The sequence below is a fragment of the Danio rerio genome, chromosome 8 (genome assembly GCF_049306965.1).
Source record: "Danio rerio strain Tuebingen ecotype United States chromosome 8, GRCz12tu, whole genome shotgun sequence".
NCBI lineage: Eukaryota > Metazoa > Chordata > Actinopteri > Cypriniformes > Danionidae > Danio > Danio rerio.
The window spans coordinates 16,257,436-16,269,468 of NC_133183.1; the positions used below are offsets into that span (position 1 = coordinate 16,257,436).

Consider the following 12,033-nt stretch of genomic DNA (forward strand, 5'->3'; position numbering starts at 1 on the left):
TAAAAATGTTTTTAGTTTGAAACTTTGTAGTTTGTATTATTTTTTTATATTTTGCTTGAATCTAATTGTAATGTCTTCTTATTTCTAAATATATTTAGTGACTAAATTATTATTTTAATAAATATATCCGTTTAATAAATCTGTTTTGTTTAAATGCACCAAAATACATTAACAATAATCATTGAGAAATGGATAAAAAATAATCATTTTCAAAATAGGGTGTACTCAATTATGCTGAGCATGCACTGAATGTACTTACTTATGTATAGATACTTAGAAATATATAAGTAAATAACCTATTATTATTATAGTTTGTAGATTATAATATGGTACTTTTATTTTGTTATGTATAAATACATAATGTACATGCATACAAATAATATGAAATATTAATGCTTAATAATAGTGTGCAAGTATATGTAATTGATTTCCTTCGGCTTAGTCCCTTTATTCATCAGGGGTCGCCACAGCGGAATGAACCACCAACTTATCCAGCACATGTTTTACGCAGCGGATGTCCTTCCAGCTGCAACCCAGCACTAGGAAACACCCATGCACACTTATTTACACTCATATCCTACGACCAATGTAGTTTATTCAATTCACCTATAGTGCATGTCTTTAGACCGGAGAAACCGGAGCACCCGGAGGAAACCCAGCTGAACACGGAGAGAACATCAAAACTTGACACAGAAACGTCAACTGACCCAACTCAGGCAGAGCCAACAACCTTCTTTCTGTGAAGCGACAGAGCTAACCACTGAGCTACCGTGTCCCCCTTAATATAATTATAATAATTGAAATAAATAACATAACAGAACCTAATACCTTTTCCTCAAGAGCCATGCAGTGGTTTAGCATGTCTTCCACATCTCCCCCATCAACAGGCCATCTCTCCATTTCGACTGACAGTTTTAAACCTGTGAATGAAGACTGCATCTCAAAATACGGATGATGGTAAGGGAAGGAATGACGGTAGTAAAATGAGATTAATCTGACCTGTTTGGCTCCTGCTTTAAGACTAAATGTAGCATCCAGGGGGGTCAGAGTATAAATGAGCCACAATAACAGAACCATATATTAACCCTTTTCCTCTCTTCACAGAATTAATTCACTCTCGTTGTGCATAACCTGTGTGTATGTGTGTGTGTGAGTGTGTGTGTATGGCAGAAGCTTTATTGTATTATTAAAATCAGAGCGGTATGACAGGCAGAGGTATCAGACCTGTCCAGCATTTTAATACCAGTATGCGATAGATAGGCCATAAACACACAAAGTACATGTTGGAGGGCCTCAGCTATAAAACCCAGCATTGTCTAATTTATGGAACACACCAGCAGCAGCAACACAAGGTGATGTTTTACCCTTGCTTTCTGTCACTTTTGGATGGGGGCTGGGGGGTGAAGCTTTGGTTCCATTGTTCTCGTGGCACACAAACAGGTCGCTCACTAAAGTCTGACAGAAAATAGAAGCATCTTATTATGTGTTTTCATGGTTATGCAGTTATATTTTTACATAAAGAGACTCACACAGACTAGATGAAGAACCCAGGACTGCTCATCAGAGTTGCCGGATGTATGAATCTCAAGGGAAAAAACACAGTAAACAAATCAAGCGCTTGAGTAAAACTACATACACCATTTAAAATATTAGTCCAGTAAAAGCATTAAATGTACACTGTTAACAATGTTTCTAAATTACACAGTATTTAACCGTAATATGAACTGTATTTTACTGTAGGACATTTATGCATGTTACTGTATACTGAAGTTGCACTGTAAAAATTACAGTATTTTATACAATAAACAATACTGCAAATACATGTACAGCTAGATGAATGGTGCTGTAAATGTAAATACGGTATTTTCCCCGTAATTAATTTACAGTAAGCTACTGGCGAACTGCTGCCAGTAAGTTACTGATTCTACAGGAAATCAGTGAACAGTGTATTGTTCACACAACAATTATAATGAACTCACCTTCAGTATAGTTTGAAACTTTTTTTTTCTGTGTAACACAAAACAAGGGAACTTGTCTACCTCAGTGAACTTGGCCCCCAACCCAACACAAAACGTCAGCAAAATAGTCTCATTCGGTTGTGCTCCGTTTGTGCTGCAAAAATGTTTGTTTGTGCTGCGTTGGTTTTTCATTCATTCATTCATTTTCTTGTCGGCTTAGTGCCTTTATTAATCCGGGGTCGCCACAGCGGAATGAACCGCCAACTTATCCAGCACTTTTTTACGCAGCGGATGCCCTTCCAGCCGCAACCCATCTCTGGGAAACATCCACACACATTCATACTGCATGTCTTTGGACTGTGGGGGAAACCGGAGCACCCGGAGGAAACCCACGCGAACACAGGGAGAACATGCAAACTGCACACAGAAGCGCCAACTGAGGCGCCAACTGCGCCACTGCATCGCTGCGTTGGTTTTTTGAGACATTAAAATAATTTGTGTGGGTCATTCAGCGGTCACTAAGCGAATAGTCTCATTTGTTTGTGCCGGTTTCTGTTATTATAGTGATGTCCTCGCGCATGTGTAATTTTCCATGTGTAATATTTTAATAACAGAAACAGCACAAATGAAACTTTCACCGGCACAAGCGAAGTAAAAACAAACAAGATTATTTGGGGTAAATTAGAAGCATGTGGAGGGGGCTGTGTGACCGCTGAAGTTCCAAACCATACTGAGGATGAGTAAATTTTCATTTTTGTGTGAACTATATGTTCAACCCTCTCCAAACTGATATTAAACCGACGACCTTCCACATGGGAATCGGTTGCTCTACCAAGGAGGCTAAAAACCATGGCCTCTAGCGTCTGTCATTAGAGCACCTTTAGAGGTCAGAGGAGTGAGGTTTACCTGCACAGCACTTACTAGCTGGCCTCCGTTACACTCACCCCCCTAAACCTCACTCCCATCCGGGTCATGGCACCAAAGTAACCCTGCCAGTCCTATGCCACCCAAGCCACTCTAAGCTGGGATCGAATCGGCAACCTTCAGCATGTGAGTCAGTTGTTCTACCAAGGAGGCTTAAGACCATGGCCTCTAGCGTCTGTTGCTAGAGCGCCTTCATAGGTCAGAGGCATGAGGTTTACCTGCACTGCACTTACTGGCCTCAGTTACATATACACTGCTAACGATTTCCTGTAGAATCAGTAACTTACTGGCAGCAGTTCACCAGTAGCTTACAGTAAATCAATTACAGTGAAAATACTGTATTTACATTTTCAGCACCATTTATCTAGCTGTACATATATTTACAGTATTGTATGTCTTTATCATATAAAATACTGTCATTTTCACAGTGCAACTTTAAAATACAGTAACATACCGCATAAATGTCCTACAGTAAAATAGAGTTCATATTACAGTTAAATACTGTGTAATTTACAAACATTGTTAACAGTGTACCTTTAATGCTTTTACGGGAGTAATATTTTAAATCGTGTATCTGTAATTTTACTCAAGCTCTTGATTTGTTTACTGTTTCTTTTCCCCTGAGTTTCATACGTCCTGCAACTCCGATGAGAACCAAACACTAAAGTCCTGGACTCTTCATCCAGTCTTTGTGAGTCTTTCTACGTACAAATCAAACTTATAACAAATATGTTTGCAGCACAAACGAATGGGACTATTTTGTTGACGTTTTGTTTTGGGTGGGGGGCCAACTTTCACAGAGGTAACTTACGCCTATGGTAGGAGAAAACAATTATTATGGAAGTCAATGAGGACCAACAGTAGTTTGACTACCTAATGTCTTTAAAATATCTAATTTTGTGGTTGTCAGAAAACAAAAACTCATACAGGCTTGGAACAAGTGGAGGACGAGTAAATGATGACATAATACATTTTTTTGAGTGAACTATTTATTGATATACACTGAAAAAAATATTCATTTGAGTAACTAAAAAAGTAAGTTAAGTGGTTGCAAACAATCTACATAGGCTGAATTTAAACAAACAAATTAGGTTGAACATTACTAAATTTAATTTGTTTAAATTCAGCCCATATAAATTGTTTGCAACCACTTACTTTAAAAAATGTAGTAAATCCAATGAATCATTTCTTTCAGTGTACTCCTAGTCATTTTTACGTTAGTCAAAGTGCAAATATATTTGTTTTTATTGTATTTAATTTTTATAAATTATTTTATTACTTAAGTATTATTAGTACTTTTTAATATTTTATTTTATTTAGCAGGGGGAACATGCAACCTCCACACAGAAATGGCAACTGAGCAGAGGTTCGAACCAGCGGACGCCTCGTGACTGTCACATGTGGCATCAAAGTACCACGACAGCACTCTGAGATCAGACGATTGATTCTGCCAATGCAACATCTGAAGAGCGACTGCAGGACTGTATTCCTCTCATGCGTTTGTTATATATTTAATTCATAATTCCCTTGTTGTTTAAAAATGAACTATAGTTTGTTGTGTTCTGTTTTATATGTACTGTAAATGCCATGTGATCGGTCATCATGATTGCCGCAACTTATGATTTTTAAAAGACCTGTCACTTTAAATGTAGCAATTTAACTGGTAATCTTGTATATACACATCATTTGCCAAAAGCCTTCAGAGTGGTTATTTTCAAAAGTCACAGTTTTCAAATGCTCAACATTGTCAGCTCTCACAGCCCATCTAGTCGAGAAAAAACAAATGGGACAAGCCAACAGAGAAGTGGGACAAAAAGGCGGAGCTTTGATTTCCAGGAAAACCCTAAAGCTCAAGATCAAGTGATGGTGTCCTTCAGATGAGCCTGTAATCTGGAACACTTCAAACCCTTGTCTTTGGTTGTTCTTCTTCAGATCCGCTGTCCCTCGGGGTATCCACCCCCTCCCAGGGCACAGCCAACTTCCAAGTGTGTGAGGCAAGAGGCCTTGAAAGCCGATTGCGTTTTAATAAAGTTTATTATCGGGTGGGGGCTAATCCCCGTGGTAATCTCCCGCAGACCCAAAGGAAAGCAGGATTACTCACTTGCTATAATCCCAATGAAATTGTTAGGATTTAGCTAGCAAAAACAGAGCAGATGGCAACAGGCTTGTTCTTCTTCCACCCATGGGCCTGCTTGCCCCCTTCCCGCAGCACTTCTTAGCCCCAGACACCCTTAAACATAACACATCAGATCTTCAGTGAATAACCAATGTGGACATTGATAGGGTGAATGATACTCAGGCTGTGCAAATCAAAAGAACTCACCGTAGTCTAAAATAGTTTGGTTTGATTGAGAAATTCATTCATTCCTTTTCTTTTCAGCTTAATCCCTTTACTAATCTGGGGTCGCACAGCGGAATGAACTGCCAACTTAGCTTGCATATGTTTTACGCAGCGGATTTCAGCCACAACCCAAAATTAGGAAGCATCCACACACTCTTGCACACACTCACATACACTACGACCTATTTAGCTTATTCAATTCAACTATAGCTTATGTCTTCGGACTGTGAGGGAAACCCGAGCAGAGTGTGGTGTGGAGAGAGTGTGGAGTTTGCAGGGAGAACATGCAAACTCCACACAGAAATGCCAACTGACCCAGCCAAGGCTTGAACCAGCGACCTTCATGCCGTGAGGGAATTGTTCTACCCACTGTGCCACCGTGCTGCCCCTGATTAGGAAATGAGTGCACATAAAAGTAAACAACTGAAGGCTTGAAACACACTGCTAATCTTTGAAAATTAGGAATTCAGAAACACATTAAGCACTTGCCGACTTTGTAAATGGTTACTGATAAACCAGGAACTGTAACTTGTAACACTGCCAAACTCATCAAAAAGGTTTGAAATTGATTAACTACGACAACTCAAAATTTAGCGTCGACACAAATCTGGACAAACAATGTGAGAGAGCAAATTTTTTTTTTCAAGCTGGTCAAAAATAAATAAGGGTTTTCAGCCTGATCTCATGAGGAAACTCTAAAAGTATTCTCTAAAAGTGTGATGCAGTTTGTATTTTCTGAAAGCAAACACGCAAGCATGTGAACTAAAGATACTGTGGTATGTGTGTGTAAGATGAGTAAGCCTGCACAGGAGCAACACTATGAGAAAGCTATGCTGAAGATGAACTGAATATGTAAAATTACTGAATATGTAAAGCACTGATTATATATGTTAAACATTCATATGAAGCTATACAGCTGAAGTCAGAATAATTAGCCACCATTTGAATTTTTTTCTTTTTTAAATATTTCCCAAATTATGTTTAACAGAGCAAGGAAAAGTTCACAGTATGTCTGATAATATTGTTTTTTCTGGAAAAAGTCATATTTTTTATTTCGGCTAGCATAAAAGCAGTTTTAATTTTTTTAAAAATCACTTTAGGATCAAATTTATTAGCCCCTTTAAGCTGTATTTTTTCTGATAGTCTACAGAACAAACCATAGTTATACAATAACTTGCCTAATTAACCTAGTTAAGTCTTTAAATGTCACTTTAAGCTGTATTGAAGTGTCTTAAAAAATATCTATTAAAATATTATTGCTGTCATCATGGCAAAGATAAAAGAAATCAGTTATTAGAAATGAGTTATTAAAACTATTACGTTTAGAAATGTGTTAAATATTCTCTGCGTTAAAACAGAAATTGGGAGAAAAATAAACAGGGGGGCGAATAATTCTGACTTTAACTGTATGTGTAAGAGGCTTTCAGGAGAGTGATGATATATTAAGTTAAGATATAAACATATAACCATATACTAAAAGAATTTAGCAAAGGCAACACTGAAATGTAGACCTGAGCGAGCAGGGCTGAGAGCCAAGAATTAAAGGAGCACCTAAACCAAAGATACTAGAATACACAAGACATGTCACTTGTGTAGTTTTGAATGGGGGAAAGTGTAACAGTCAATATGGCGAATGATCTCTGCCTTCTAGTACAGGAGCCAATCATCGATCGCTATAAACTCACAATTCTCTGGGGGAGGGGCTCGGACCAGAAGTGAGTTTCTGCAGATTTTGCGTTATTCAAACGTTTAGAAATGAAACTAATGAGACAGTTTTTGTTTAATTTGATTGGTGATTCCTAATATGAAATTTAATCGTAAGCTTGGCTAGCAACTTTGCAGAATTTGATGTTTCTCCAGTCAAACAGAACGCCCGAGCATACTGCCCGAGAGGCATTTCAAATATGGCTGCCGAGTGAAAAGACTTGCCTCAAAGAGACTTTGCCTAAACAAGTACTTGACCTTTCCGTAAAGTAAAACCTCAAAGTTAGTCAGAGTTAATATGAGAATACACACAGGTTGGGCAGAAATCTGTATAAAAGCAGGATCATGGACACATACAATTCAGATGGTCTAGGAGAGACTTTAGGTTGTGCTGAAGAGCTTTTCAGACATCTCGGCTTTATTATGTTCTAATAAAGTCTATTTTCTGGTATCCAAATCCTCCAGTCTGATCGTGTTTAATTTATGGAAAGGTTCATTCATACGAAAATCATTGGGGGACAAACAAATTGCATTGAATTGTACAAATGAGTTCATTTGAATTCATACGAATTAGCCACTAAATCCAAAAGTTACGAATTGCTGTAAGATTGTGTTGTAGTTTAAAGCATTTTAAAGAGATTTTAAATGTTAAATCACCTCTTTAAACCTGTAGGATAAGGCAATCTCACAACAATTTGTAACTTTTTGATTTAATGGCTAATTCGTATGAATTTGTACAATCTAATTCGTATAATTAAGTACGCTTTGCTCATCCCCCAATGATGGTTGGGTTTAAGGTCGGGGTTGAGTGCCATGCCTCCTTCTTGAAAACGTACATGTTCATTGCGACTGAAATCGTAGGAAATAGCCACTAAACTGACAAAACATCAAATACTTACGTTTTCTCATGAGATCAGGCCGCTAGGACGCACACACACACACTTTTACTCTCCTTACGCACCAAACACCTTCTTATACTTTTCTGGGTAAACAATGTGCATTTCTGAGAGCGCTTCACACATGTGTGGGCTTGACACACTCTTTACTCTCCATATGCACCAGACACTTTCCTACAAACACTCAGTTACAACAAAGACTTCATTATTTGTATTTAACAGCTAAACTAACTTAGACTTATGCGCTTCTTTTATCCTCATATGCATGTCGCTTTGGATAAAAGCATCTGCTAAATTAATAAATATAAACCCAAGCGTAAACTTGGCGGCACAGTGGGTAGCGATGTCACCTCACAGCAAGAAGGTCGCTGGTTTGAGCCTTGGCTGGGTCAGCTGGTATTTCTGTGTGGAGTTTACATGTTCTACTCGTGTTTGCGTGGGTTTTCTTTGGGTGGTCCGGTTTCCCCCAAAGTCCAAAGACATGTGCCATAGGTAAATTGGGTAAGCTAAATTGTCCACAGTGTATGAGTGTGAATGAGTGTGTATGGGTGTTTCCCAGTGATGGGTTGCAGCTGGAGGAATATCCGCTGCGTAAAACATATGCTGGATAAGTTTCATTCCGAAGTTTCATGATTCATTCTGCTGTGGCGACCCCTGATTAATAAAGGGATTAAGCCAAAAAGAAAATTAATGTGAACTTAACATGCAGGCAACAAAATGGTCTTATGTCTCTGTCTATGGTGTGATGGTAATATTACTTTTAGCAAAAAAAGAGGAAACCAAACACGGGAGATGCCAAAATGTTGCTATGGCTACTATGATTTCAGCCATAAGCGATTGTCATTAAAACACTAACTCTATAGGTTTTAAAGGCACAGGAATTTTAAAAAGTTGTCAACAAGGCTTGTCATGCCAGAAAACACAACTGGAGTAAAACAAACAAACAAACAAACAAACAAAACAATGTTTTTAAAAAAAATAATTTTAATCAGGTTTCACCCAGCAAATCACTCCATTTCAGTGAGAAAGTGAGAGAGTTGCTCTTGTTGGTTGTTAATGCGTACCAAAGGAGCACAAAGTGCAACATATGTGACTCCTTTCATCTTTTAAAATATCGATCTGAAACAAAATGGGAAAATATCCAATATTGAAGGCACAGTAAATGGACAGGCAGTAAGAGTGAAATGGATCAACACACACAGAGAGATGTGGGGTGTGTTTGTATTATCATTACCAGAATTGGGCTCCAATATTGATGCACTTTGAGTGTTTTAATTGGTACCTAAAAACAAGTGGCATGTCTTTGTGATAGATCATTTCCTAAATCTAAACCATGTTTTATCAATACTGCTGCATATAATTAAAAAGAAAAGTAAAATCAGAGCTGAAGCATGGGCATGTGCAGGGCACCATCACATTAAAAACAGTACCGCAATTGCTTAAAAATTCCCATGCATTACTTTGGTACCACTTTACAATATGGTTATATTAGCAACGTATCTACTAACAAGAACAAACCATGAACAATACATTCATTACAGTATTCATTCATCTTTATTAACATTAGCTAATGGAAATAAAGCTGTTCGTTGTTAGTTCACTTTAACTCACAATGTGCACTAACTAATGTTAACAAGCATTTGGATTTTCACAATGCATTGGTAAATGCTGAATAAATGCTGTACAGGTATTGTTCATTATGAGATCCTGTTAGTAAATACATCAAGCATAATTAAACAATATTGTAAAGTGTGACCATTACTTTGGCATTGAAGCTGACGATTTCTCTAGGAGCCAGATATTTGTGAGATTTGGCCATTCCTTTTAGAATCCAAAGTCTATGCAACGGCAATGCCTTAAGGTAGAGACACTTTAGCACTTCGCAGCTTTATCCTCAGTTTAAAATACATGTACATGGCGAGCAAGCACATGGTGGACAGGAGGTACAGTAGGACACACAGGCTCACATCCAGTCTGGAGAACCCCACACTGAGCAGGGACATCCAGTGCTTGCTTTGGGCTCTGGGGTATGGCTCTATTCCGAAATTCTCTTCCTGGCTTCCCAAGTCTCTCTTCACCCTCCAACCTCCTTCAAACTGCAGGTCTTCCACGTCCTCCTTCTTCTGCAGGCTCCTCCGCCGCACTACACCAGACATGGCGGCGGCTCGAAGGGCTTTGGCTTTATAATGTTGGCTGACGAAGTAATCCAGATCTACTATGTCCTCCTGAGCCTCCCGGAGCTTCATCCCCACAATTTTTGGCTTGCGTTGAGATGATAAAGGCTGTGGTTTCTCCCATGGTGCCTGGTCTGCTCCGGGTGCTCCCTCTAATCCCGCAGGATACGGCTCAACTGCCTGCTCCTCAAATGTTGGTTCCTCTTCCTCCTCCTCCTCCTCTTCTTCCTGAGGCTCATCAGCAGGATTGTTGTCGAAAATGTCTCGTGCTCTCCTGTCTGCCCCGCGTCCAGCTTCTTTCTCCATGCGGGCGGCTGTGAGGCGGTTTCTCTGCTGGATGAGGGCCTGGGTCTCGTCCTGCAGGTAGTCGTTCAGAATGCGAGATGAGGAAAAGTAGTTCTGGAGGAACTGCGGCACCTCATCTTTGATCCAGTTGTGATCTCCGATAATTGTTACCCCATGACAGGAAGGACACAATTCTGGGGAGGGCCACTGAATCTTAGGGAAATGGGGGTCCTCGCTGAGGTCTCCTGTGTGGGATAAGAGACAGTCGAAGCAAAAGTTTTATAATTTTATAAACAATCAAGGAAGGAAACCAAATCAAACAATTGACAATTAATCTTTCATTTTTTTACATCTGCAAAAGTAATGACTGATAAAAAAACTACATTGTTTTACATGTTTTACTTAAGGGATGCAAAATGTATGTGAGGGAAAAGGTTGTGAACAATGATTTTGTGCCTTTCTGTAAGGTAATCACTAGGTGAATATTTCATGAGGTGTAACCTAAATATTTCACATAATTATTTTAGCGCCAAGAAAATGTAATCTATTTTAAAAAAATCCTTATTATTATTAATAACCATTATATTATTAGACTGAAAACTATTTATCTCACACATTTATGTTTAAATGTGAAGAATGCATTGTTCTGGTTCACAAGCTTATGCCTAATTACAAGTGTCGAATGTCACTTAACCCTGGGGTTAAAATTGGCTTTAGTCTAATTTAACAAAAAGATTAATTATTTAACTCTGGTTAAGTTACGCATGTAACAAGCCAATGAGTTCGGGTTTATCACTTATGTTGACGGCCTAACACACACATTACAAAAAACTCCCCATATCCAGGAATGTTCTATATAGCCTAATATATAACCACAATATTATCGTTAAGATAGTGTCTGGACACAATATATTGTGGATTAAAGCAGTGTAATGCATATTAAAGGTGCAGTATGTGATCTGCCTGAATACGAACCGGTTAGCATAATATGTATAAATATGCCATACCTCGTGAAATCACAAATGCGCTCATTAAAGATGACAGAGACCCACTAGATCATGTCATTCGCCAGTTAGAAAACTTTACTTTATAATACTACAATTCTGAACGAAAAACTATTCTATTTAGCACAATTTCACTTGTGTAGCAAGCAAAACTTGTCATAATGTGTATATTTCATGCATGTAAGGATCGCGGGTCTCACTCTCTCACACGCTGTCCTAAAGCCACTACTGTATGCTTAGTGGTTGGCCGGCAGCATGCACGAATTACACTTATTACTAAACCATACTTACATGCTAATTTAGACCGAATATTCACAGTAGCTTGGTAAACAATATAGGGAGCACAGGCTGTCATTGTTCAAAAATGAACCAATGTGAATGTAAAACCTCAGTAAAGTTCAGCTCAGTAAAGCAGGCTAGGTGGAATAGCACTATTTACTGATGTTTTGTTGTTAAACTAAATAAAGATCTAAATTATTGATGCTGTAAAAGGACCTAATGAAATTGAAAAAAGTCACATTAAGCTTCGCCAGAGGATTTCAGTATAGCTGAACAACACTTCTGTGCATATAACCCATTCATAAAACAACACAATCTACACATCAGCTTTGCCTGACTAAAAGAGTTCTAAGACATAACATTACCTGTCTAACAGAAATACTTCAGCCATGGTGTCATCCTTCCTCCAGTGTGCCAGAGTAACTCCAATATTGATTCAGGATTTTTTAAAAGTTTTGATTCAGCATT

At 38.4% G+C, this 12,033-nt stretch overlaps 2 protein-coding genes across 2 annotated transcripts in view; both read right to left on the reverse strand.

Moving 5' to 3' along the window:
- Window positions 1-1,902, reverse strand: part of lhx4 (LIM homeobox 4) — a 42,537-nt gene extending 40,635 nt beyond the window's left edge. The window contains exons 1-3 of the mRNA XM_073909765.1: window positions 1,530-1,902; window positions 1,365-1,455; window positions 829-920 (exon numbers count right to left, since the gene is read on the reverse strand). The gene's annotated coding sequence lies outside the window, so the exon portion shown is untranslated. The remainder of the gene's footprint in view (window positions 1-828; window positions 921-1,364; window positions 1,456-1,529) is intronic.
- A 7,456-nt stretch (window positions 1,903-9,358) lies between these two features.
- Window positions 9,359-12,033, reverse strand: part of qsox1 (quiescin Q6 sulfhydryl oxidase 1) — a 51,988-nt gene continuing 49,313 nt past the window's right edge. The window contains exon 12 of the mRNA NM_001128364.1: window positions 9,359-10,527. Coding sequence (NP_001121836.1) covers window positions 9,680-10,527 — 848 coding nt within the window. The 3' untranslated portion in view covers window positions 9,359-9,679. The remainder of the gene's footprint in view (window positions 10,528-12,033) is intronic.